At 43.4% G+C, this 27,967-nt stretch overlaps 2 protein-coding genes across 15 annotated transcripts; one reads left to right on the forward strand and one right to left on the reverse strand.

The window, feature by feature from the left end:
• Positions 1–4,402: 4,402 nt before the first annotated feature.
• Positions 4,403–7,595, forward strand: BBIP1 (BBSome interacting protein 1). Of its 5 annotated transcripts, XR_008823816.1 has the most exons (4): positions 4,403–4,535; positions 4,621–4,817; positions 5,001–5,367; positions 7,187–7,595. XR_008823816.1 is itself a non-coding variant. In XM_056350921.1 (3 exons), exons 1-2 carry the CDS (start codon positions 4,490–4,492, stop codon positions 4,773–4,775), a joined length of 201 nt encoding a protein of 66 aa, XP_056206896.1. In that variant the 5' UTR covers positions 4,403–4,489; the 3' UTR covers positions 4,776–4,817; positions 7,187–7,595. The 5 variants fall into 5 exon arrangements, 4 of the variants coding, with proteins under 4 accessions (XP_056206896.1, XP_056206897.1, XP_056206898.1 ...); XM_056350921.1 differs by lacking the exon at positions 5,001–5,367; XM_056350922.1 differs by lacking the exon at positions 5,001–5,367 and having other exon boundaries at positions 7,209–7,595.
• PDCD4 (programmed cell death 4) lies at positions 5,516–25,353 on the reverse strand. Of its 10 annotated transcripts, none has more exons than XM_056350910.1 (13): positions 25,254–25,353; positions 20,704–20,851; positions 19,431–19,529; positions 15,809–16,105; positions 15,141–15,235; positions 13,329–13,442; positions 12,826–13,047; positions 12,455–12,552; positions 10,833–10,947; positions 9,899–10,006; positions 8,724–8,834; positions 7,585–7,724; positions 5,516–6,248 (listed from the first exon to the last, which is right to left on the reverse strand). In XM_056350910.1, the coding sequence occupies exons 3-13, from the start codon at positions 19,468–19,470 to the stop codon at positions 6,188–6,190; spliced, it is 1,401 nt and encodes a 466-aa protein (XP_056206885.1). In that variant the 5' UTR covers positions 19,471–19,529; positions 20,704–20,851; positions 25,254–25,353; the 3' UTR covers positions 5,516–6,187. The 10 variants fall into 10 exon arrangements, with proteins under 10 accessions (XP_056206885.1, XP_056206888.1, XP_056206889.1 ...); XM_056350913.1 differs by having other exon boundaries at positions 25,154–25,269; XM_056350914.1 differs by lacking the exon at positions 25,254–25,353 and adding an exon at positions 22,174–22,310.
• Positions 25,354–27,967: the final 2,614 nt, after the last annotated feature.

Here is a 27,967-nt window from a genome sequence, read left to right on the forward strand (position 1 = left end):
TGGAATAATTAAACAATAATACGACAGACGGTGCATTTACGGGCAATTACAGCATGCCTCTGCTGGCACTTTAAGGCACAAGGCCAAAGACTTAAGCGATTCAAACCACACAAGTAGAACAGTAACCTCCTAGAAATGCCAGTATAGAGCATCTGGCTTGGGAGCCCAGAATGGGACTTACACATAGCAATAAGACAGGCAGGCAGGTGTCTGCATTTACTGGATGTTACTGCTAGAGACAGAGCAGGAAGAGCAGCCCGTCAAAAAGCTGTTTCTGTGTCCCTTGGATAATACTTTTCCAGGCACATTTAGGTATGTAGCGCTAAAAGACAAATCTTCACGGTGAATAAGGACATTTCCTCTTCTCCTGCGCATACAGCTTGAGGATACCACTGCATCAAATGATGGCAGATTTAAAGTATTTCAGAAAGCTCAACTAAAAGAAATCACTCATCTGTCAACTCCCAAAAACAAGGGCTGGCTTAAACATCAAGCTATCAAGTTTCAGGCTCTGAAGGCATTTGGGATTTCCTCAGGGGGTCACATGAGGCTTTCTGTTCCCCACCTTACCCCACCCAGCAAACGCAAACCACCTTCGTCCTCCTGCCTCTGAAGAAGATGGGCTCTGTAGCCCTTGGTACCACTCAGCAGCTTAACAGGACAATTGCATGAAATCTGCACAAGTATTCTTGAAAGTATTGGTATGTGTTATTCAACACATGTCACAGTCATGCTGGTACGCTACCTTTCTGACCTTGTCAGCACATATAGAAGTGAAACAAGCTGTAGAGATTTTTAGAAAAGAAAAGAGAGAGATCTCCCTGGAAAGCAAACACAGATCGGGTGTTGTTAAAAGCTTCTTAAACTGTCAACAAAGTATTTCTTTAAACTCAGAACAGAAAATCACCTTCAAGACAAGGAATTCTCATGAAAGTGCCTTTATTTTTAAACACCCCATGTCTGCAGCTACATGATTATACAGGATACTGAACCAGATTTTTGGTTTTAAAGTATGGACTTAATTCCAGACTTTCTTGTCATATGGAAAAAATGGAAAACATGAACTTGAAAGGCTCAAACAGCAGAATGAATATAAAAAGCATTTAGCATGTATAAAGACAAAACCCAAGCCTCATAAACAAATGTGAATGGCAACATTGCTTCACCTAAATGCTTTTTTCTACTACTTAGTAGGAGATGTTTCTCAAGACTTAAAATAAGTGCTGTTTTGTATCTGCAGGGCTTTCAGCAAGCAGTGCCCCACGTTACGAAACTCTCCAGATTCCTGCAATGCACATCTCTGCTGTCTGCTGCACTCAAGAGTATCTGGGAAGAGGAGGAGGAAAACAAGCTTATCATTTATAAAATTATTGCTGGTTTTGTGGTTGTGAGGCTTTCTGCAGTGTACAAGAATAACTTGGTTGTGACATCAGTAAAATAAGGATATGCAACCTAAAGTGCATTGCCCTCTCGGTGGATACCACTCTCACGCTTTGTCAAATAACTTTGGGGTTTCTATGAAGGTCAGGTCTTAGGATTTTAGGAAGCTGCATGCCATGGGGACACAACTTGAGACCTGAGCATCACCACGCTGTGCGCAAGGACAGTCTTGTTCTGACTTCTGAAGCCACATGAGGCGGCACCAAGACAATGCACTGATTGAGCACGGTTCCACTGCAAGTGCGTGGTGCTTTTCCCGGATTGAAGGGTTTTAGCAAAGTATTTCAGCTTTCTAGCTATTTCTGGCAACCGGAAAGGCCCATAAGCGAAATGAGTGTATGTTCAAGTACATGTCGACCCCAGAGGCAGAAAAATGGCAAAAACACGGTATAACTATGCTGTCTGTAGCAGAAGATCAGGTCCCTCACCTGTAATTGGAAAAGTCACATATTCTCCTGTTCTTCTACCAACAAAACAAGGGGAATTAGGTCCTCTATGCTACATTTTCTTCTCTCAACTATGGCTAACATCACTCTAGTGAATAAATACCAGCCTCACTCAAAGCTAAACCTATTCTTGTTTTTAAGGCACTTGGCGATACTAAGCTGCAGACAATGGTCATGCCTCTCCCCTCTCTCTTACAATCCTTCCAGTCCTGAGGGTGGTAACTGTGTTTTTCCCCCAGTGGACAGAGGTGTCTTAAAAGCAGACTCACTAGAGACTGTCAGAAACAATCTCCACAATCATGCCTGTCCCAGTGCTATCAGCTTTCTAGATAGGCTGCCAAGTTGGCATTTGACTAGCTAAGAAAATGGATTTAGCATACGATGCCAGATTCCACTTCTCAGTCAGTAAAATGCTCAAGTAACAAACTGAGTTGACCATTGTTTCTTATCACCAAGCAAACAAACTTCGTTGGCAGGAAAACTGCGTTTGGAAAGTGATTCCCTACATGACTGAGATGGGCTCTGGTTGCTAGAAATGCCAGTCCTCACATAATGCTGGAGTCCAGGTGGTCATCGGCACTATGAAGAACACTGTCAAAAAATCTAGCCTGCAATTTGATTTCAATGTCTTGCTTTTAGTTCATCTTCTGTTCCTCTGCAGGCCATATATGATACCACAGGAATAACCATCGGTTTCACAGCACAAGATTTTCAGTCGTAACTAGCTGTCTTTTATGTTCATTTTTAGCCACAGCCTTACCTAAGATGATGGATCAGCTTTTGCAAACAAACAACTACCAAATTACTGATCTGCAAATCACATGTACTATTTAAAATGCCCCGGTCTACAAACATCCAGTCTTCATAAATCGGTCCCTAGTACTTTCCCTTCTAATCAGTATGAAGTACTAACTGGCACACAGACTATCACACCAGACAAAAGAGCTTTTCCCATGGGAATCAGCGGGAACGCTTCTGTGCCCTTCAAACGGTAGAGAAGGACGTCCCAAGCAAGCACATCCATTGTATAGTCTCATCAATGCCAATCTTCTGACCTGAAAGTGGAACATGTGAATCACAACAAAATGGGCTTACTTCTGCACTGCCCCGGACCAAACCAGAAGTGTTGTCTTTGGCCGACTCCACAAAAGGCAGGAAGCAGGAGACCCGTGCCCAGCCCCTGCAGGGTCTCTGCTGGCCTCCAACCCAACCAGCAGGCAAGACTTCCAGCGAGGTGGAAGCCGGCTACCTGGGGGACTGTCAGTTTCCTACTCTAGGTTGCCTTAGAGGAAAAAGGAAATGGTTCTGGAACAATGCAGACAGAGGCTTTAAATAACTATCAGAGAGGTGCCGCTTACTGGAAGTTTTATCACAGGTCTCCCAGCAAACCTAAGCCTTGGATCCCTGAGCTGATGGGTCCACAGCGTGGTGCATGAGATATCAGAGGGAAGCACGCAGCCAGCTGCATTGAGGCAGAATGGAAAAGAACGATGAGCAAAAATTATTTTCTTCCTTGTTTTATTCATCCACACCCAGTCCCTATGCCATAGCAAGCATCTCTATCTTAAAACCATTAAAGCCATTGCCACCACCCTAGGTGAGCAGGATTACGAGCCGGAACCGTCGATCCCCACGCGAAGGCCAAAGCAGACAACCTGTGTGGGGCACGCTGGCAAGCTCATTAGCAAAATCTAAAATTACGCGTCCGGGATCGGGGCGGTGCTAGGGCATCGCGCAGGCACAGGGACACCCGCTGTGCCGTCCCCACCGAGCCGGGTCGCGGCGCGGCTTCGCGGCGGGGGGCCCAGCGGGAAGCGGCTGGAGGAGCCGGCAGCGCCCGGGGGGGACCTCGGGGGCACCGCCTGGTCAGGTTTGGCGACATTGAAGCCCTCAGCCTTTAGAAAGACACCGGCTTTACTGCTGTTTACATTTTCAACAGCGCCATGATTCGCATCGCGAACGCCGGCACGCTGCCTGAAAAACCGAATGGGAACGCGAACGCCCTGGCCAAGCCCGACTGCGGGACGGTGCCTGCGCGGAGGGTGTTGGTGGCTGAAACGCAAAAAAGCCGCAAAGCCCGAGTCCGGCGGGGCGGACGGCCGCGGCAGGCAGCGGCGCACGGCGGCCCCGCGCAGGGGAACGGCGCCGCCCCACCGCAGCGGGAAGCCGGGAGCAGCCGCTGGGGCCCGGGCCCGGGCCGGATCTGCGCGCCCCCACCGCAGCGAGCCCGGGCCGCGGCCGCCCCGCCGAGCGCCCGGCTGCCCGCTGCCCACGCAGGACGCAGCCGCGCCCGGCCCGGCGGCGGCTGGCGGGGAACCGGCTGGCAGGGAGCCCCGATCCCGCCCCGGCGCAGCCACCGCGGTTCCCGGCGCGCCCCGCGGCACGCCGTGGCCTGCAGCTCCCGGCACGGCTGTGGGCCGCCAGCCTCCCGGCGGACTACAGCTCCCGTCATGCAGTGTGGCAGCGGGGCCCGCACACCGCCGGTGCCGCCGCGCAGTGCAGGCCGGGAGCGGTAGTTTTGTCGGCGGGAGACGCGCCCTCCCCCTCAGCGAGGGGTCGCCGGTGCGGGCGGTGCCAGCGCTCACTGCCGCGCCGGAGCCGCCATGCCGGAGGGGAAGGCAGCGTTCCGGGAGGTGCTACCCAAGCAAGGTACCGGCGGCGAGCGCGCTCCGGCAGCCGGCCCGGCCCGGCCGCGGCCCCGGCGCTGACGCTGGGCGCTTGTCTCCTCTCGCAGGGCAGCTGTCGGTGGAGGACACGGCCGGCATGGTGCTGTGCAAGCCCAAGGTGCTGCCCCTCAAGTCGGTGTCGCTGGAGAAGCTGGAGAAGCTGCAGCGGGCGGCGCTCGAGGCGGCGCGGCCGGAGGGGGCAGCGCCGCAGCCACAGCCCTAGCCGGTCCCGGGAGGGGCGGGGGCCCGGACCCGCAGCCCGGAGGTACCGCGATGTAACGGAGCTTTGCGGATTAACGGCCGGCTGAGAGCACAGGAGCTGTTGCCGGGCTGGGGAGCGGGGGGAGGCGGGAGGCCCCCTCCCAGACCTTTTCCCTGGAGAGGTTCCACTTCGTCGCTTTCAAGGCGACGTTTTAAATAAATACGTCTTTTGGCTTGTCGAGTCCAGCAGGTGACAGAACCTCGGCCGGGCCCTTTCGGACAGCGGGGGGCGGCGAGTGACACCCCCCCACCGGCCCCAGTAACGGCTTACCAGGCTCTCTCGCGTGCTGCGGCGCTCCTCTCCCGGAGCACAGCGTGTTCCCGGCCCTGTCACGGCTATTCCCAGCATTGCTAAACACCTGAAATCTTAACATGAAACCGAGAAACACAAGGGAGCAGGAGAGGCTCCGCCGCGCTGCTTAAGAGAGTCTTAGATCCGCCTTGTTGTTGAGAAAGGGCTTGCCAAAGCTGCTCTGCACAGACAGCGTTCAAGATACCTCGGTGGCAGCCTGGATGCTCCTACGCAAGCCACTTGTTTTTCAAAAACATATTTGGTAAATACTTACCATGAGTTTAATTACTCAATGCTCTTCTGTTAAGTGCAGTACAAAAGGGTAGTGTTAGATGTACGGCTTAATTGCAGAGATTTAAACACAGTTAAATACCTTCTGTTTTACAAAAAAAGGAGGCAGAAAGGAGCGCTTCACAAAAAATATTTTTAATATGTTTTACCAGAACTTTTTGCTTTTCCAGTTACATAGAAAAAAAGACTAGTTTGGTACATGGGGGCTAAAACCAACCAGTGTTTTCCCCTGGAACAGATGAATTAATCTTATGACCCAACTCCCATTTTCTTGGGCTCTTCAGAACAAAGAAACAGCTATTTTTCCTCCCAAAGCACAGTATTTCAGCAGCAATGGAAATGGGATCACAGCAGCTTAACTTGACCCTTCTATAAAGCTTTGTATAAACCAGTGATTTTATGATGACAACACTGTCCTTGAAAGAAAGGGTGGCAGTCAGACATTGATGCAAACATGGAATGATCAGGTCATAAACATATGGCACTTAAAAAGATAGCTTATTTGAAGGCACCACCACAGCAGAGTGGCCAGTTGTTCTACTATATGCCCAAAGAAAGAAGTTTTCTTTCTGAAATTTATAAAACTACTTAAAAAAAAAAAATGATTTGTACCCAAAACATGTGCTTTTAAAAAAATATGAACTGTTCTAAGCAACTCTTTAAAATTTTGGTATATTATATATGTGTATACATATATACATACACACACCAAAAAAGCATGCGTGTTTGTATATATATAGATATCTGTTTTCCCTTTTAACTTTTAAGGCTTCAGGAGTTGGTTCTCACGTTCAGTAGCTTTCTAGCTTAAGACGACCTCCATCTCCTTCACTCACAAAACGCTTTCTGCCCCTGTATGAAAGTAAAAAGTATCTTTTCAGTAATTCAGAGTAGCATTGCTCATTTTTTCTTATCTATCACTGAGAAGAATCCCTCGCTTCGGAGTCAAATACAAGGTGTGCAAGTTCAGCATAATTAGCCAACATTCTTGATCACTGATAAAATTGCTTAAAATCCATCTGAACCTTACATACATGTTTATTTGCAAGAAGCTTTTCAAAATTTGCATTGTCAAGTGCTTTCTACTTTGCTTACCTCTTCATGTTCACACTTGCAAAAGATGCTAGTCTGAAAGCCTAGGAATGGTGGGTTTCTACCCAAAACTGAAGCAAATAAGCCAAAAATGCCTCTCAATGTATTAATGGTAACAGTAGTACAATCAAGCTTTTGTTGCAGTGATGACTTTCAACCCTCCCACACCCCAAACCTGCAAAATATTTGCTACCAAGACACACAAACTCAATTTTAAGTCTAAAGTCCACAAATGGAGGCTGTTTTTGATAAAGACACATTTCAAAATCCAAATGTATTGCAAGCTGTTAAGACTATTTAAGAAGCCTAATGAAACACCCTAACCAGAAAAGATCTAATAAATAGTATTCCCAATGCATAAAATTGCAAATAATAGCTTTATTATCCTATTTTAAAATTTACATGTATTCCTCACGGGAAGTGAAACTTATTAAATGTATTGTGACCAGTAAGGAGAGGACAAAACAGTGATTAGCTATTAGTTAGTTCAAACAGCATTATCTATGCTATGAATAAGTAAACTGTAACAAACCAAAAGCACTATACAAATCATGTGACAGATATGAAGGGATCAGGTGTGTGGAGTTTATTCTACATAAGTATCCTATCCCTTCTGACAAACATGAGAATTGGTTGCCTCATCTTAGAACTCTATTGATGCCATTTGGTATGTTTAAACCATTTTTTTTTTTCCCCAGGGTTTTTTTCCCCCCACTGTAGCTGAGTTTTTCACTGTCGCCTACACGGATCATTGTGACACCTGAATCCTCCATCTCAATACTGTACTGATCTCTGCCAAGCAAACCAGCAAAACAGAGGAGTGGCAGGCCTTCGTCCTCCGGAGAGCATACAGGCAATGCTGCCTGCGACTCACTGGAGGCTTATTTTCCTCAATAATTTATTCCATCCTCCACATAACAGGTTTCACATCACTGCAGCTTCTTAATAAACTTTTTACCATTCCAACCCTCTGCTTCTCCATCCTCCGTAGTTTCCAGTTCTAATCTGTAATACCTCGGTCATAACATCCTGCTTTCTGTAACTTACAATTGGGACAAAAAGCAGGGCCCTCACCTATCTACAATAAAACAAGTACCTTGAAGGACAGAGGTCTCGCAGTGGTTTGGAGATTATTCCAGCCTGAAAGCACTCCTCTACAAACCTCTCAAGCACAGAATAGGAGTGTGGCACATCCAGGTTAATATCTGGGATTTCACAGTAAACTCGTTCATAGCCCTGCAATATAAGAATTCAAACAGTGATCTGGTTATTCTGTGATTTTATTACAAAATTTTTAAATACCCTTTTGCACTCAGAATTTGTTTTTCAATATAGTTTCATGTATACTATGGACAGCTTCAAGAAACCTAAAGCAGAGCAGCTGCAAGTCAGTGGAAAAGCAAGGTATAATGCCAGCCAATACCAAACACAGTATTACACAACTACCCATCGGCATAAAAATACCACCTGAATTTTTAACTTCTCTAGAAGTCAGAAATCCAGACAGTACAGAATGTGTAAGTTAGCCTGGTTGCTATCACATGGGTAGTAACAAGGAAGATAAGTTAGTTTTTCTTCCATGTAAATAACAAGAGGTGGCCACAGGTCTCCACAACAGTTTATGCAGTAAGAGAAACACTGGTGACAACCAGAGATGACTTCAGCACTTCGTGTCAGCAGTACAGCTGGGTAAACTCTGACACAAGTCTTTGAGTGGTACCTAGTTTGCCCTGGGATAGAATGGCTGTCTTACATATTTATACCTAGAAACAAAGCCATGGATTATTCCAACTGTGTAAAATATTACCTTCTATATACTGTTCCAATTGACATTTGTAATTAAGTGGGTCCTTACTGTACTACTACAATTATGAATAACTACTGGATAAAAAGAAAAATTCTATTCAAGAAAAATGAAGCTATATTGCAGCATTTTAAATGATTGGTTTGAACCACGCAATTGCATAGAAGCACCTGGAAATCTCTGACGATTCGAATATTCTGCACCTCGCAGTTCTACAGAGAACTACCACTCAGAATTCATTTGTACTTCTGCCAGTTCATGACAGCTACCATACACGTATCAGTGACAGATTATTTGTAGGGGATACAGAATGACCACAGAGTTTTTTAAAAAGCGAGTCAGCAACAGACTACAAATAGTACTTAAAAGGAGGCAAAAACTATATAAATTTTGGAAGACCTTATCCAAAATTCTCTAAACGTCACACTTACTCTTTTCATTTGGTCCACAGTAATGACAGAAGACCTCCAGAGAGATTTCAACAAATCCAGTATCATTTTAAAGGTCTTTTCTCCAGTTGACTCCAAAACCATTACAACAGCCTAAGACAAATCATGCAAGTGTTGTTAACTAAAAGCAGTGGTTCAAGTACATATTGTGGAAGCATATGAGGTGCAAAAAGGAGTGAATGCGTTATTTATTACGCATTTTCTGGGGAGACAAGTCCATTTGTTATATGCATGCACAATTTCAAGGCATGACTATTGTTTGAAAAGAAAAACTGATTAAAATTTATTTGGATAAAGATAGAAAGTATGAAAAACCAGAAAGGACTAGACAGTGAAAAAACACTGCCTTTCTGGCTCTGGTTTGAGAGATACATGACTATATCCATATGGTTGCTGAGTACAGATGGCAATTAATTAATTTCGTATCTGCAATGTTAGAAGAACTTAGAAGTTTAAAACCTACAAATCTGCACATCCCCCATCAACTAAAAGGATTCTGTTTGTCTATCATGAAGGAATTTTCTAAAAGGAGTCAATTTACTGAAAAGAAAATGTTGTAGATTGTGGGTGTTCAGCTTATTGGTAAACAACCATTTCCCGATCTGGCAGATAAAAAGAGTACAAGTGGGAACAAGTCTCCCAGATACAGCAGAGAACTTTCTCTCATGTAGTCTGGTTCTGAAATATCTCCAAGCTTTTACAAGTGTGCTAGATTGAACAATCCCACCCTGAAAAGGAAGCTCTATAACTTAACAAAAACAGGTAACACCCATTAGAATACCCAGATATCTGAAACTAAAAGAAAACAAACACCAAAACAAAGCATGGAGTTTTGCTGCTATTGCTCAGCAGAAAATAAACCGAGCTTTGCTTTTTCAAGAATCTGGAATAATCTGAATTCAGCTATTTAGCCAACAAACAAAAATTAACTCTGGATCTTCCCAGAGTTAGCAGCAGCTTACTTGTTGCATAATGTGTACACAAACAAGCACACAACCTTTAACTTTGCATGAAACTATGTTAGTTATTCAAATAACATCAGAACAAACACCTGAGCTTCAGATTCCAGTTGTATTATTTTGCATGCCCACATCAAATCAAAACCAAACCTGTTCGTATTACTGAAAATTATTAAAGGGACTCTGACTTCTCCTTACTTCATATACAAGTTCATGGTGAAAATGGGGTACTTCCAGTTCCTGAAGGCAACGTTCAGCTTCCAGTACATCTCCAGAAAGCAAATACTCTTTCAGCAACATGTCAATCTATTGAATTTTAAAACAAACACGAAGCCCAACACTAATTAGACATGAAATTTAAAAGCTGTCAACTGTTTTGATAATCTGCAATCAACCCAGCAGCAAGTTAGCTCCTGAAACTTGCTGCTAGTGTTTTTATAAATGTGATTAAATACAGACATTAATTACATTGAGACATTATCAGCAACCTGAAACACAATGTAAGCCAAATACCTATCCATAGTGTTAATACAGACACACAAGCACCGAAAACATTGCTTCGTAACATACATAGCACCATAAAAGGTTAATATGGGTATAATTAAGTTTATCTTCTCTCCTGAACTCCTCCTATCATCTGTTACACTCACAACCTAGAAATTATAACAGGACCTTTTCCTTCCAACCTGCCTACTTCACAGCATGGGTCTCTGAACATTCCTGCTTCTTCATCTCTCTTTTTTTCAGTTATTACTGTGCTTTTAATCAGTGATGCCAAAAAATAATAATAGTATATCTAGTTTAGCCAGTTTTATCTTGGCTCTTCTAATTACTTCACCATTTTATATTGTAAGCTCTTAAAAAGTTAATTGCTTAAAAGGTTTGCTTAAAGCAAAAATGAATGTATACTTGCAATGCGGAGTATTGTACTAGCACGTTCCCACCACTGACAAATACTACAAAAATCAAAAAACCAATCTACATCAGTTTTTAAAAACTACTTTGGACCCCAGAAGCAACACGCAAGACTTTTGCTACAGGATGTATGTATCTCTTCCTTCCAGCCCAAACAGGATAAGCTTAGACAAACAGTAAACCCTTCTCTCTCCAGAGTTTTGTAGAAGTCAGTTACCTCTTTAACAAGGTGTTTCACAGACTGCTGGCCACCTCCTGACCCCCACACATTGTCTATACGCTTTCCGCCCTTTGTCATACTCAGCAACACAGTAGCTCGGTCCAGTGCAGCTCTAGAAAGCAAAGTGTTTCAAAAAGTTACTACAGAACTTCAGTAAAAGGCATCTGTAACTTCCCACACTGCTACTCCTGTTTGGGCAAAGCGAGCAGATCCCTGAGAAGAGGTCAGGGTCAGCAACTCCATGGGGACACCTGGATGAAGAAGCCAGGAAGTAGCTCCCCACTTTCTCTTTCTGCTACCTTTACACATTTGGTTATACTATGCTAAAGACAGCTAACAATCCTGTGATGGCAGCAGACCTGACCCGTCAATGGAAAACATGAAACATCCTCACAAGAGAGAATTTAGTATTTTCTTATGCAGAGATGGATTGTATCTGGGCTCCTCCAAGAATGCAGCTTGGCATGTGTATCTCAAAACAGGCATCAGTTGCTTCCAAACTGAAGAACAGCTTTTCTATTGAGATTTTATTTTCTGTTTGGGTCTAAAGAATTATGAAACCTTGAGAATTTAAGCCAAAACAGCACACAAATATGTAGTTGCAAAAAGACAGCATGAACTAGGGAAGCTTGCCAGTCCATTGAGAACTGAATGAAAAAGGAAGTAAGGTGACAAAAAAAAAAAATCCCAGATCCAGTTAAGCACCATCCAGCTAAAGAAGGAACAGTTATCCCGATTCTCATACTGGGGGCTAGCCAATAACAGTAACTATTCACCAAGATTTAACAAACAGAAAAGACTGGCCAAGAAATAGCAAAGGCAGCAAAGCATCCCAGATGTGCACTATGCAGGCTACAATCCTTCAAATCACAGGCCACAGTTGTATAACTGACAGACAATTTTCACAATTTGAACCCTCAAGTTAGGCAGCTAAACATTTCCCTTCCTCCTAGAAGTACCCAACTATATAATCATTACAAATGGAATGTTTAGAAGCTACAAGAGTTTAGCACCTCTCTATCAAGCCTTAAACATACACTTAATGGGGGAAAAAAATAATAAAACATGACTAGTTATTAAAATGTCCCTCTTTGCCAGACATTGCTCCTTCAAACTTCTCACCCTGACATGGAAAATAATTATACTTCTTGATGAATACAGCGTTACAGAGAAAGTTTGGGAAAGCACTGCACTAGCTTTATAAGGCAAACCAGTTAATCCCTTGTGTATTTCACAACATTTACAACAGCTGTCCTGATGCTATATTTACTCATTAATCACATTAAAGCTTCTTCTAAAGACAAAACCTTTTATAATCACTTCTTATTTCAGGTCATTTTATTTTCACCCTCACACATAAGCTGGACAACAAACCTGACAAACTGAGCTCAAATGTATTAATACATTTTTCAGGCATTTTCAGTCTTTCTCCTCTGACCTGAGTCATTCTGGATTTTATTGTTAGTTGCAAATTTTGTGGGTTTCTTTTTTATCATTTTAAATGAAAAAAATTAGAAGTTAGAGAATCACATGATTTATCCTTAAGTTCTAAATTCCTGGCCATCGTTTTTGGCACCTGGAATAAAAAACTGCAGCTATACAGAAAGCAAGAAAGTTACCGAGCTTGGACACAATCCACAGTGCCTTTGTAGCCATCTATGTAGGTACTGCTTAGAATCCCATCTCCAACAGCTCTAGCAATAAACTGGCCAACCAACTGCAACAAAACAAGCATTTTTAATTAAATGTGAATTTCAAAGTAGTTCTAAGTAGACTATTACACAATGTGCTTGGTTGTCAGATTTTATTCAAAGTAGCCATCTCAAAGTAAAAACAGCCTGGGAAATTGGCAGGGGGTTACAAACAGTAAGGCAATCCACTGATATTCTTCAAAATACAGAGTCTATTTCAGTTTACTGGATCAGGATTAGCCACAAAAGAAAAAGCTTTTTTTTTTTTTTTTTGCTAGCATAAAACTTTACATATATACCTGTGGTGCCCTGGGAGAATCCAACGCCAATTCAGGCAGTTCTTTAAGCAACCTATCAAACGATTTTTCCACATCAGTTTTGCTTACTACTGTCCCACAAAGGTCAGAGATAAGCTTAGATGTCATTTCCCGGTGACTAGCCTTCCCCTCTAATGCCAAGGAAACAGCCAGCACTGGCACACTGTATTTCATTTCACCAAGGTTTAAATTCTTCAGCATCTCCTACATAAGATTTGAAAAACAGAACAGATTAAGATTTCCTAATTTTAATTCTATAAATACATTTTATACAAATATATTACAAATATATAAATATTTATATGCATGTATTTATGTATTTGCATATAAGCTTCTGCTCATGTAACGAATATAACTGCTTAGGTATTCTTATTGCACATTTCTTGCCAACATCTCTATACGCTCATTTAAAACTAGCATTTGGATTCCCATGTATGCTACAGGTTGCCCTCTAAAATAAAGTAGTAAAAAGGCATGCAACATACCGAAACTTCATTAGTATCTCCGTGTTCAAAATACTCCTGTATGATTGGTGTTAAAGTTTTTTCAAATGCTCTTTCATCCAGAGGTAAAACTACTGTTTCATAGACACAGTTCTCCTATTTTAAAAGGCAACACAAGCAGATACCCTTTTGTAAATAGTAATGTCTCTTCTTACATCTTATGCAGTGCTAATAGCATCAAAATGCGTCTTCTAAATCCTTATTTCTTTAGTCTTGGTAGTCAGTATTCTGCCAGAAAACGGATTATGTCTCTACCATTAAAATGTGGACAACACTGGCTAAGTGTCATGCTTTCTTATATTTTGAATTACAGCTGAATTCAACTGAAAGGCTGAATTTACTGTTGAACAATGGCAAACACTCCAATCTGTTCCAAGGATTCTGCTGATACCACATGAACCCAGAGATCAAATGCCTACGTACTGATGCGACAGCAACAGAAACCCCTGTCCCAGCCCAGCAGTTAGCTATGCCACAGCACAAGATTTAACTTCCAGCACCTCTCCCTGCAAGTGGCACTCCAGTCCCCAACAGCAAGCCTGCCTGGTTTTCCTCTTCCTTAGTGACTGCGGGACCAGACAGGCCATAGCACGTAAAATCAGAGAAAAGGCATTTACAGAATATTTGTGAGCAAATATGTTCCCTAAGGGGAAAAAAGAATCACACAGCAACAGCCTCCTATATAACCTGGTCCTGCAGAGTTCTAGCACAACCAGATCTCCCTGCTGGAATTCAGTTCCCTACTCCTTGCAGACTACAGAAGTAACATTCAGAGCAATACTACAGGGCACAGAAATCCGAACAAAGAAGTTTTTCAACTAATGCTTTTTGGAAAGAAGCTTTCCATGATCAATAAGTATAGCAGAAGTCCAGAAGCCTAGTCATATCAGTCCCCATTTACAACCTTAGAAAAGCTAAGCATACAAAAGTTCCACAGAATATTCCTCTTCATTAAACTTTCCTTTATGCACTCAGTTTCATTTTTAATAGCTAGCTCTGTTAACATGAAGCACTGAATTGCAGGGAAAAAACCTGATACTGGAAGAAGGTTTTGATATTCCCACATACCACTGCCTCAGCAGCTACAGCAAACAGCCTCTGCTCAAAGGACACCACCATCACTCTGCTTATGTTATATAGTATTTACTTGTGGTCTCACAATTGTATTGATCTCAGAGACTTGGAAATCTGCATTGGTAATGTGTTCCCTTTCCTCAGTGATTTAATGTTATAAAGCACCCTTTGCCCAATGAGCTTTACCTCCCCACCCCACCAAGCACGGCTGTAAGATACAATCTTCCACAACATACTCAAAATACGCATAAACAAAATATCCAAGGCTATCGACTTTGCACTAGTTTGAAGCATTTATACTAAGTAGATACAAGACACTGGAAGGGTTGTGAATACAGGGAAGAGAAAAATCCATAAAGGATACCGTCCCCTACTAAACTCCTGACTTGATAAAGTCTGTGTTGTTTTTATCATGGTACCTGTTTGCAATATAGAGCAGCACTGCAACATTCTCCGCCATGGGAACCAGCAGTAAAGAACACACTTGGGAAAGGGGTCCTGCCTAGTCAGGCACAGAAATAGGGCTAAGATTACACTACGATACTTCCACACCAGTTGTCTCTAGCCAATAATCCGCTCTTGAACATAAAAATGAGCACTTAGTACAGCCAGACTGATATTCACATAACTGACAAGGTTAAACTTCTATTAGTATCAGCATCACAGCAATTGAAATCAATAAAGGAAATAAAACCCATCATGAAGAAATTATTTGCCTACCTGATCATCATCATAATTAGGATCCTTAATATCTACTTCTTCCACATCATACACTTGGCCTGGTGTTCCCCAGACTCCTTTACCACCCGCTCCACCTGGTAAAATATGGGGCAGTAAGTACGAACGCCAGTTCACAAAGAATACTTCCGAGTTCAACCCAACATTCTTTCACTTAAGGGTAATGTATCACTGCTTGTGCCCACCTCCTGATTCTAACAATATACGCTGAAAAAGGTGTGTTTGTGTGACGTGTTCCCACATTACCAACCAGTCCTTTCATCACTTTCCAGTAAGATACTAGAAGCAGTATGAAACTACACATGCATTACTGAAGGCTGAAACTGCACTTTCAAACATAACCATGCTTTAAGTTTGCATTAATAAGAGTCCTGTGAACCACCAACAGTTCAAATTCTTGTACTAATTTCCAAAGAAAACATATTTATCTTAAAGACAAAAGTTAATTGTTGATACACACAGGAAATTTTCTGACAAGAATGCCACATACTATGAGCTCCCATTGCCATCTACTATCCAACACAAAGAACCAAATGCCTGCACAGAGACTGTAGCTTATGAAAATGATTCCCAGTGGGAAAAAAAAAAAAATATACTACGTTTTGGACAGAATCTTTATCATGCTACTCTCTGCACTAAGTTACACCAACCTTTCTTTGGTAGACCTCTTCCCTTTCCAGACCGGGATCGCCTGTCCAGGAGCTTCCCCTTGGGGCTCGTTGGTACACCACCAATCTTCAGCGTCTCTCCATTGTCACTAACAGAGTCTCCTCTCCCAGAATCTCTAGAAGAATTTTTCCTCAAGCGCCTCTTTGCTTTAGCATTTATTTTGGCTTCAGTAATTGAAGTTGCAGGAATCCAATTTCCATTGATTTCAGTCTTTTGTTCCCCAGAGACCCCATTTTCTTCATCACCGGAAAATGGAGCATCACTTAGATTCTCAAGTTCTTAAAAAGGAGACAGAGCAAAAAAATCTGTTATGAACAGTTTTATGTTAGAATACCAAAACACACTATATTTAAAAAGGATTACAACATTAAATAGAACTCTCATTTCCAACAGCATTAAGGCAAATGATGTTGTTTTTAAAATATGCCTACACATCACAGTAATAAGGAGTTCCTTATTCTCCTGCGCAGACCATCCACAATCTAAACAGAGCATATGTCGAGTTGGAAAGCAAATGAATAAACCATTTATAAACAGGTAAACCACAGAAAACCCCACCCTTGTTGAACAAAAACTATCAGAACTCTGCAGCGTGTAAGATGTAAGCGCCTAGTTCTCACTCCACCCACACATCTCTTGATTTAGAAACAAACAAAACTGCCAATAAGTATATTCTATAAGAACTCACTAACGTTAACAGACTAGTCACCGAAGTAAAATTAATTTCCTAAATCATCATGCAACATTCCCCTCATTCAAGGAATTTCAAACAAAGCTCACCAGCTGGAAAAGCAGTAATGCAGACTTAGAGGAATAAAAAAACATCACTACTCTTATTTTTTGTTTTTAAACCTATGAAAAAAAAAGTCATTTAATACAAAGCCTGGGGAGTTCCATAACGAAGACTCATAGAAAAGTAGTCTTTTGAAACAATCTGATCTCTCTCTTCTCTATGGATTGCCCCTCACTGTAGCTTTGGTCAAGACTGTTTAAAAAACGGCCATGGTTTATTTCCCAGCACAATCATATATAATAGGAAATTAGCTTTGTTTCATACCCAACAAAAAACTCTCACAACTTAAGGATATATACTTAAGGATAGATACAGTCTCTGAACACTGAGAAGTTCAGTAACTTCACTCTTCCAGGTAGTTAATGCACATTTAAAACTTGGATCTAAAGTCTTTTATTTCACAATGTTAGGATGTCCTGCACTTGAGCCATACGGTTCGGTACCAGTAGAATGTTTTACTGGGAGCATTATAAGCAAACGCCTAAGTTCTTCTTCCCCTTCTTAATCAAGATTAAAAAAAGCACCTGCGGAACTATTTACAGTCCAGGTAGTACCCTGGGAGTCCTTGCAAATTGGAAAACACACAAAGGAACAGCCTCAGCTCTCTTGTTACAAAGCCCTTCTTTTCTTTAGGATTCAGTAAAGTCTCAAAGATACTACCCATAGCTCCAGCCCTAGGAAATGCAATGACGAGGCACACAGAAGCTGCTTTTCCAGCTGTGCCAAGCCTGCATTACAGAAAAGCTCACTGCCATAAACCCAGAATATGAAAAGTATTTAAAATTTTTATTTGAACTTAGCTGAATGTATTACTTCACCATTCCAATACACTCTAGTTAGCAATGTTCATTTGGCAATACTTCTCAGAACTGTATTTTTTCAATTCAAAACAGGTTCATGAAATACTGTTTTGAAAACAAAGTGCACTAGTAAAACATTTCCAACCTCAAAGTACTTACCCATATCAAAGAGGATACTACACTACAAAATGAAGAAAGCTTGATGCAAGTGCCACCTCCATGATCAAAGTAGTAGCATTTAGATACTAGTGTTCAGAAATGTGAATGTTATACTGAACAATAATGCAGCCATTCCAGTCTAAGCTTCATCTTTCCACTCGTTACTCCCACAAAAGCATTCCTTTTATGCTTGCAAGCTAAAAAAGTATGCATTGCGTCCAGAAAAAGATCCCCCACAACAAGCTTTCTCAGTTTGTCTAACATTTTAATAAAACAATGAGAGATTTGCATAAAGCTAGCAGAGGGGAAAAAAGAGCAAAACCAAACAGAACAGGTTTCCTTCCTCTCATTCCCCAAGGAGACCCCATCAGCACAACCAGCTCATCTCAGACAAACGAATTTAAATTCTTCACATCCACTCTCCCATGAATTTCTCTAATTTAGACCTTCGATGTGGCTGCCCAGGAACTACACTCTTTAATGACCACTTCTTTCTCAGTTTCCCAAGAAAATGGCCAACAATTAACGCAAGAGGCTACATCCAACCTCCTTACACAAACCTGATCTGAGGTTCAAGACTAAAGGAAATACTCCACAGGAAACATCCAACCCATACGACTTAATGTTTCTCACTGCGTTACTAAACTACGTTTTTATATAACACTATCCCTTCCAGCTGCAACCTTTCTCCATAATACTATAACCAGCTGGCCCTCCACTGTTACTTAGTTACTTAGGCTGAAAAAATAGGTTAAACAGACAGACATACTTGTTTTCAACTATTTTCTGAAATAATTTCATAAAAAATACGTAAGATGCAGATATTCCTTTCAACTTCTCATTTTTACATCATGTAACATATACATACACATGTATAAGCAAAAACAGTGTTCTATAACTTTAAGCCTTTCCTTACTAGGTATTAAAAAGTTAGCCAAATTTACCTTATTACCCTGCTATGAAGCCTAGCAGGCACACTTAAAACCTGTGCTTTCATGGTGCTACCTTAATTAACAAAGCAGTCAGCAACTACTTACCTACATACAAATTTCATTTGACCAAATTAGGTCAATTTAGGTATCTAGCAGTTTCCCACCTATTATCCAAATATAATTCTAAAATGATAAGAAGCAAGGTATCTTCTACATTAAACTAATGCTCGTTTAAGATGTCATACAGAGCACGTTGCCACTTTGCATTACATACCACCTTAACATATAAATTATTTTTTTCCAAAAAACGTTTAAAACCTACAAAAAATCTTTGGTATAAAATGGTCAGTGCTGATCATCACAGCCTTTCGGAAGACACAGAAAACAACATGAAACTGTATTAACTTGACTAAGCATCATAAACCACGTCTGTGATACAGACAAAATACTCAATTTCAGGGCAGTCTCTAACACACATTCAGTAATTTTTTCCCATGCCAGCCCACTTCCAGTCAAGCCTTTTATCATTTGTTTCCTCTAATTTTAAGCTAAATAGCTACATAAAACCACAATTTGTACCTCTTAAATGCACCTACACGTTTTACTTCTGAGCTCATTCTTTTCTTCACAGTAGCACTACTTGAAGTCAGATAATAAGGAGTCCAGAGTCACTATTATTTAGTAAGCTAAAGAAATATTAACTTCATGATTTTAACAAATTGAAATAAATATAATCAAGCAGGATACTATAATATATAATTGAAAGAACAATTCTGTAAATTTTTTATGGAAGATTTTTTTTTTAAAACCAGTACTGTTAAAAATTGACAGTAATACCATTTTTCTACAGAGAACACTAAGGTTAGCTAAGCAATTTTAAATTAAAAAAAACCAAACAAACTCTGAACATATTACTTACCTGTTGGAGTAACGTAAATGTGCTCCTTTTCTACTTCCATAGCTGCTTAACAGAACTGACTCCGAAATGTGTAAGTCTTAACGCTTTCTCCTCCAAGGCCTAAACAGAAATGGAGAAGCTTAGGGGAAGAAAAGCACTAGACCAAAACTTAAAGAAGTAAAAAAGCTGAAAAGGCTTCACTCACAAAATACAGTGCAAAAACAAGAGTGGGGGGGTGTGTGCATTAAATTATAATTAACTATCAGGAACCACCGAAAAGTTCCTGGGAAGGTAAATGCTGTAACATGAGACAGCACCACCCTCAAACACACATCTATCTGAGCCTTGATGTCTTAGCAGCTGTCAGTTCTCTTGCTTATAAAGGAAGAACCAGGATAAAAGCCGTTACTTTAAGGGTGAAAGGCCTGTGTATGCAGGGTTTGATAAAAGCCACCTCTATCAACTTAATATTGTCGTATTCTGCAAAGTGGTTATCTACATAAGCATTCAATATCAATGTTATAACTGCATCCACAAGAAAAATGTTCTTCAGGTGAACTACACTGATAAAATAGTACCAATTTATTGAGTTCAGACCAGCCCTTAGAATACAAGCTATTTTTTGTTCCTCCCCTCAGAGTCTTTACATTTTACTGTATGCGTACATACAGATGACAAGCTTTCACATTTGTGTTTCTGCACCCTCTAAACACTCCTTATAACCACCATCCAATCTGCAAGGGATAACGTTGAACATTTCTCTCTCCGTTACTCTTTCTCCCTCTTCCCAGTAGCTGCTATTCTACAAATCACCCATGTCGCTGTGAAAGAGATGGTATCACCCATCCTTCCTTTACGTACACAAAAAATTAAGCAGCCCCATATACTTTTTCGCCTGAGAGTTTCACAAACCATTCTGTATCTGTGAATATTACTGGTATTTGTGTCTGCTCCAAGAATTCAGCAGCTCTTTCCCCTTTCTCATCCTTTGCTGTCCTGAAAACAGCTTACCGTTGAGCAGCAAGATTGTGACACTAAACGACAGCACTCCCTTCCCCTTTTCTTCTCTTTCCTTGGTTTCCCCTCTTATGCCCGCTTGCCTACCACAGACCATTAACGGCAAATGATTCATTACAGACCGTTGGCAATAAAGAAACTCTGGTTTAGGGCACAGTATCAAGCTGTCATGATCTTGCATTTCCTAATCTCAACTCAAACAGTTAACAGCTTTGTGTAATAAGAAGTCTTTCCCACCCCATGTAATTTTTTTAGAAAAACATTTTTTCAGAGTTACCTCAATTACTCATTCAGGAGTTCTCAAGTATTCCCAGTCACTGTTGGTTGAGAGATTTTTTTGTATAGATCTCAGTCTAAACTGAGCAAACTACCTTGTAATAACAGTTTTAGTCTTCCTAGTGGAACGTTCCATCAGTTGTCCACCTCTTTGAGAAAGAAGACAAAGGACAAAACCTATATTAAATAACAATCATGACTTTCAGCATTTGTAATCAAGTCCCAGATGTCAAGGGAAGAAATACTTTTTCCATACAGGACCCTAGTTAAAACTATAGTTAGTTTCACCTATTGCCACATAATAAATAACAACACAATTTATATGCTGTCTTTTTGAGATTCAGCACCCTGCTTTCTTCCTAACAAGGGTGATGGAATAGCTGAGCTTTACAATGCATCTTTTCATACTGATCAGGAGACATACTCTCAGTTAAGCAACGCACCCTCTCATCCACTCAAGCCAACAGATCTGCTGGAGCTTCAGGTATTTATCACTGTATATATATTAAAAAAAAAATTACTTTATATTTTACAGAGTTATACTACACAGTACTATCAATCAACTACAGAACACAATTTGAAAACCTGCATTAAAAACATCAGAATAAATAACTGCAAAATTTTACATCAGAGGAGATAAGGGAACACAATGGACAAGTAAACGTAAGCATCTGCAAAACAAGAATGCTGCAAGAGATCTTAAGAATAATCAGTGATACAAATGGTACTTTTAAGGTAGTTCAGCAGACGAGGGTATTTCCTAAGTCACTGAAAACCACCAATAACATATGCTCAGCTCTCTGCACTCACCACCACCACATGTACTTTATCTAAATAGGCAATTCCACCCCAACAGGCCAGTAGCAGCAAATTAACGTTTAGGAACCACGCAAACTGCAGAAAAACACTTCCAAAACTTATCAAGACCTTACGCCTATGCAAAACATCCCTGAGGAACTTCCACACAAGCTTACACGATTTTTCTCCCTAACTTTCGGCGAACGCTCCCCACCACCAAGCCCCTGAAGGCATGCTCCCCACCACCAAGCCCCTGAAGACATGCAAACACCAGCTGCTGCTCTGCAGCCACACGCAAGAACAAGCAGGTAAGGTTTAACTACCCTTACACAACTCGTGCCGCTGGAAGAAATCAACGGCGGAGCAAGCCCGGCCCTTGAGGGGAGCCGTGCCCGAGGGCTGCAGGCCGGCGGGAGCACGGCGGGGCAGGGCCCTGACGCCGCACGCTGGCACAGGCCCGGCACCCCTGACTCGGCCTAGCTGCGGCCGCGGAGCACCCGCACCTCACGGGACGGCGGCGGGGCCTCCCTGCGCAGCCCTGCCCGGCTGCCACGGGCGAGGGACTGGCCTCGGCGGCACGGCGGGAGCGAGGCGGCCTGCCCAGGGGGCCAGGAATCACTCAGGGCCAGCAGCTCCTCAGCGATCGCCCCGCGGCCAGGCCACCCCCACGCACCCTGCAGGGCCGCCGCGCCCGCACGGAGGAGGCCGGGCCGGGCCGGGCCGCCCAGCCCTCACACAGCGCCCGCCGGACCGTTACCGGCCGCCCGCCTCCCCGGCCGCGCCGCTCCCGCCGCCCGGCCCCGCCCCCTCGGCCGCGCGCGCCCCGGCGTGCTTGTTTTTGTTTTCTTCCCCCCAGCGACACGGCCGCCAGCGGCGCCGGGGATTGGCTGGCTCCCGCACGCCGCCGCAGCCAATCGGCAGGCCGGGATGCCCGTGGGTGGGGACGGGAGGGTGCTCAGCCCTCAGAAAGGGGGGGCGTAGAGGGGGAGGGCGCGAAGCTCTCTGGGGCGCGTCGGCGGGGAGGGAGCGGGAGGGAGCTATTGGCGTGGCGTGGCGTGGCGTGGCGTGGCGTGGCGTGGCGAGGCGAGGCGGTCGGGCGGCCCGGGAGGACCCGTTCCGGTGTGCAGCGGCAGCTGGCATGGCATGGCATGGCACGGCACGGCCGGCTCTACACCGCCACCAGCGCCGCGTCACAAGGGGACGCGAGGGGAACGCCTCGGTGCGTGAGGGCGTCCGAGAGACTCCACCATGCTGCCGCCTGGCTCCCACCTGCTCAAGCCCTGGCCTGCAGGCCCTCTGGCGCGTACCCGCTTGGGATGTCTGGCCTGGTGGTTAAAATAAAGCCGGGTTACCCTGCCTGTGCAGGTGCAGGGCGTCCTCTGCAGCTATCGCACACACACCAGACCTGCAGCTTCCATTTCCCTGTCTTAACATACCCCAGTCCACTCACAAAAGCATACCAGGTCACCATCTCCTGACCTACCAACGTTTGAGGCGAGCATTATGGTGAGAGAGCAATAAGTTTGACAGTTGTTTACGTTCGATCTGAAATGCCAGATCCCAAGGACTGGGGGGACAGTTGCACCCAGAGACCATGTAGGGGACGGGCAAGCGTTTGCAGGCCTGCTGACAGAACCCGGCCAAGGAGAGGAGAGCCCTGCATGCACCAGCACCACAGGCAGCCATGGAAACCTGGGCAGCTCTGCCTAACTCTTCTTCCAACATTGTGTCTTCCTCCTCTGATCAGAAATTTTAAAATGTGTTTGGTTTTTTTTTTCTTGAAGCAAACCCATCAGAAAAATAATGTACTACCTCTTTGTGTTGCCCCCAGCTAACATGGGGATTTCAGACATTTCGCTCCCTCCTCATATAAGACCCCTCTACCTTCTCTTCAGCGCTGGGTGTTACAGGACAGAGGTTTAGGCAGAGGAACTGGAAAACACCACAACTGCCTCAGAGCTGGCACACAGGATTCCTACTGTTCAGGCCATCCCACAGGTTAAAAAGGTGCTGCAGCCACCTTCTCCACTGCTGAAACTCTTCAACACAGTGCAGGTTTAGGACTGACAACTAAACCATGCATATCCATCCACAATCTCTCAAACTTTCTACTTTATTTTAGTTTACAGTTACCCTGTTTATTGCATACCCACTGCCTGAGGCCAGACTCCTAACTAGAGATGATAGTCTTTCATTGTCATGTATTTTGCTTCCATTCACACTCTCTCCTAAAAACTCAGCTAACCCTTTGTTTTCTCTCTATAATTTGTCACTCCAAGAGCCCATGTCCAGTGGTACGGCAGAAGCAAATACAGATCCCTTCTGCTTTAGTACTTTTGATCGCAGGATTTTGCCAGCAAAATGACCCTCCCTCAGTTAATAGATTATGACTTAACTTTTGCAGTGGTTTTACATATTTTTCCAGTATAATTCTACTTCAAATCAGTGTTCTTTTGACTGAAATAAGAGCCAAGCTTTTCTTGTGTAAGAGCCTCTGAATTAATTTACTGGCCCAGCTCTGCATGAATCATCTAGGTTTAAGAATTAAAACAATAGTGTCTGTTAAAAGAATGTGCAGCACGATTGCTGTAGTTTTAATGATAAATACTTGACCAATTGGACAAATGACAGAAAGAACATCTTGTTCAGGAAGACACTAAGTTGCAGACATTTTCAAGTCAGGACAGTTCAGCATGCTCACACAGGACTTTTTTCATGTGCAACCCAGAGGCAGCCTCAAAAGATGTTGTTTCCCCATCAATCAAAAAATAATTTCTAGTTTGCTCTTTGCACCTCCACTGCCTAGTATGTACCAAGCAAAACACTACAATGTCACCACCGAGATTTGGAAAATAAATTCTAACTATTAACACAGATTATTCAGCTTCCCCTGCAAGACAGAAGAGGGGCTTTAAAGTGATTTTTCAGTGAAGAGGAAAGAGGTGGCAGAGAAACTGAAACAGTAACCAGCACCTGCACAAGAGAAGATGCCACAAAATACTGCATCGCTGCATCATGCCAATTACAGAATTTAAAGCACTGTGGAAAATGCCTAGAGGATTTTCTGGTAAAATTTAGGACTGTATCACTTCCAAAAGGCCCAAAAGCTGGGTGAGTAATCACAAGAAGATGAAACCCCCTGAACCATCCAGCACACCTCCAGACAAAAAATGGTGTGATTTTTCTTTCTTCTGCTGAATGACTTTATTAGCAGCTGGGTTATCAATCACTGAAAATCTCATTTAGATTTAACTGCACATACTTTCTGATTTCTAAAACACTGTAACCTGAAAAAGGGCTGATGTGCATGAAAGATTATTCGTATTTTTCCATTGTATCAACCGGTCTGCTAAAAGGTATCGCCTCTTTTTGCCTTTCTAACCTCTAAACCGCCTGCAATATTTACAAGACAGCTGATCACATGCTAATCTCTGAGCTGTAGAGACCTGCTTACTCCCTCCCAGCCTCCGTCCCCTAGCCGTATCAACAGCAAAAATACCACCAAAATCCCCATAAAAACAACACAGCATTCCCTCTCCCACAGAAGAAAACCCCCTCTTTCGACCCACTTCTGGCCAGTTGGCAGCTCGAGGCAACCTGCACGGGCTGCGCAGCTCAGCGTCCGCGCCCCGACACCTGTGTCCCAGGGTTACCTGCACCCCGGACCTCCGCCACGCCGACCCACACCAAGCAGGGACCCACCGGCAGCTACCAGACCCTTCCTGCGCTTCCACCCCTAACGCCGCTGATCACCTGGAGCAAAATGTTTGCACAGGGACGAGCAGGTCACTTTCTAGCTGCCTTCCTTCCTTAGAGCCTGCTGGGTTGTTTTCAAACTCTCTCCTCCCTTTCTCACATGCTGGCCAAACCCTCCCGTAACACCCAGGGGAGGAATCCATTGGCTGAAGTTCCCCAAAACGTGTGGAGCAGCCCTTCCCCCCACCCAGTGTCTAGTGCACAATAGACACCACGAGTCTCCGGACTGCCCTAGCCACTTGGCTGCTGGTCTTTGCTTTTCATCAAGGTTTATCTGAGCTGTAAGCTGGGGTGACTTGTGTGGGTCATCCAACCTCCAGCACCAGAGATAGCAGTGGAAAGCAGAGAGAAGTTGTGTTGGGTTAGAAACATTGCAGAGCATTTTCGTTGTGCTCCCCGCTGCGGATTTTTCAAAGTTTTACTTCCTGTTTTAAATATTTTCGATAGGCAGCATCTGTGCTCCTGACACCTCAGCTGTGCTGTTTGATTACAATCAAGTCTGTTACTGTGTCACTTGGAATCTAGATTTCCACACATAATGCAGACAGCAAAAATGTATCGTATCTGTTAAATCAATCTGCTCTGTTCAGTTGCCTGTCTCTTGGCCTTCTGCTTTCTTTTCCTTCAGCCTGCTTTTACTTTTGCATCTTCTGCAAAGGTGCCTTCATAAAATGAACTGCAAGCACAGCAATCCCATTCTTCATCAGGCAGCGTCAGCGCCAGGTTGAAAGGATACTAAAACACGCCTCTGCTTTTTTTAATGCTCAGTAATTGGAGTTCTTTTTGAACATCCTCCTGCAACTCCGACCTTGAGGTGGGAAAAGGGCTGCGCTGCAGACCTGCGTGTGCAGCGTCCGTTGAGGCTGGGCACCCCGGGAGGTGGAGGGGGATTGTCTTGCATTTGCCTGAGCATGGAAACTGGTGTCGCCCACTGCAATGGCTTTGGATAAACACTTTCCCAAACCACAGCTTGCCTTGTCTCTGTTGTGGCTTTCCAGGACTTGCCCCTCACATTGCAAAAAAAGCCTTCCCTCTTCACATTTCTGAGTACGCCCTCCTGGCAGAAGCATTAGAATTGGGTTTGCTTTGTAAAACTGTTCCAGGCATGTCTCTTCTATGCTGCAGTTGTCATCTGTTCATTCTTGCCTTAACAAAATGCAATCACGCATCTGAAAAGATGCTTTACTGGAAAGGGCTGAACTTGTGAAATGTGCAGAAGAATGATAGTACTTGATTTAAGAGTTCCACACAGGGAGTTCATTTAAAAGCTAACAACCAGAAACATGGAATACCGCCTTTACCTCAGAATAATTGTCTTTTTTTACTGGTTTACTGTGGGAGAAAATCTTAGCGAGCCATTGATTAAAACAAAGTGTGTTACTGCCTTGTAATTATTATTTGACAAGCTGAGGTCCTGTGATTAATAAATCATGTGCCTGCTTTATGTCTGTGTATAATCACATGCTCCATATTTATATTGACAGAGGGTTACAGAATATTTACTTTTGTGCATAGGACTGGCAGGAACTTCTGTGCTACTAGTTCTGCTATCACAGGCACCATGTGATATAATCCTTTTCATAAACTTATCAAGTTCCGTCCTCAAAGCAATTTAGTATTTTGCATGCACAACTGCAGTGGGGAGGCTATTACAGAACCACGTTGTCAAATGGCTGGTAAAGATCTTCTAACCAAAATGTTTGATGCCTCTTTTTGATCATTTACTCTGTAAAAGCACTGATCCTTAGCACCATCATCATACCTTCCTGGGAGTATTTACACAGAGAAATCCTCCTGCTCTCAGCATTCACTTTGCAAAATGAAGGGATATAGCCTCTCCTCGAGCACACCCCAGCTGTCACTGCAACCTGGGCTGCACCTTTTCTGCTGCCTTCCAGGACTGCATTTCTCACTCCATGTTTCCACTGTGTTGGCAAGTCAGTTATTCGGTGATCCAAGTGTGAGCTGCCAGCTAGCTTGTAGGAAAGGGTTTGGTCATTTGTGCCTATGACCACCACTTTCAGCTGCTGACTACTTTTTTCTGTGTCCTATCTCAAACCTCCTTTGTCCTGAGGTTGATTCCTATTTTCTGTCATCAGCAATTTCACCGGTTCTCCACTAACATTAGTGCCAAGCTCATTTACAAAAGCACTTTGCCAGATCTCCAGGAGTGATGTTTAACACTCCCTTGGTAACTGCCCTCCAGCCTGACAGCCGTGTGCTGCTCTCACAGCAGGTCTTTATGGGGTTTATACCTTGTGCTAAATCACTTCTCCCTTTTCTGAAGAACTTTCTACATGGCACCCTACGAAATGTGCAATTTGAGTCCAGATAGGCGAGATCCACCTCATTTCCTTCACTAAGCAAATGGCTTGCAGCTTGCCTTGCTCAAGAAAGATAAATGGGCTTGATAAACCCATTTAATCTCATGCCATTTGCCTCCCTCTCTTTTGCTAGCCTTTCCTTCACCATTTTTTCTGAAGCTTTCCATACACTATTAAGCTGAAACCTTCATGCCTGTTCTTGTCCAGGTCGGTTCACTTCTTCTGTACAGGCTCACTGTGCTCCTGTCCCTGACTGAGGGACCTGTTAAAGACATCTGGCCAGTTCTTCCAGAGCTCTGGCATGTGGATTAGCCCGTTCCTCTGCCTCCAGTGCACCAAGGAGCCCTGAGAGTTGCTTCTCTCCTGGCTGTGAACATTTCCATACCC

This window comes from Falco biarmicus, chromosome 9, assembly GCF_023638135.1.
Source record: "Falco biarmicus isolate bFalBia1 chromosome 9, bFalBia1.pri, whole genome shotgun sequence".
NCBI classification, from domain to species: domain Eukaryota; kingdom Metazoa; phylum Chordata; class Aves; order Falconiformes; family Falconidae; genus Falco; species Falco biarmicus.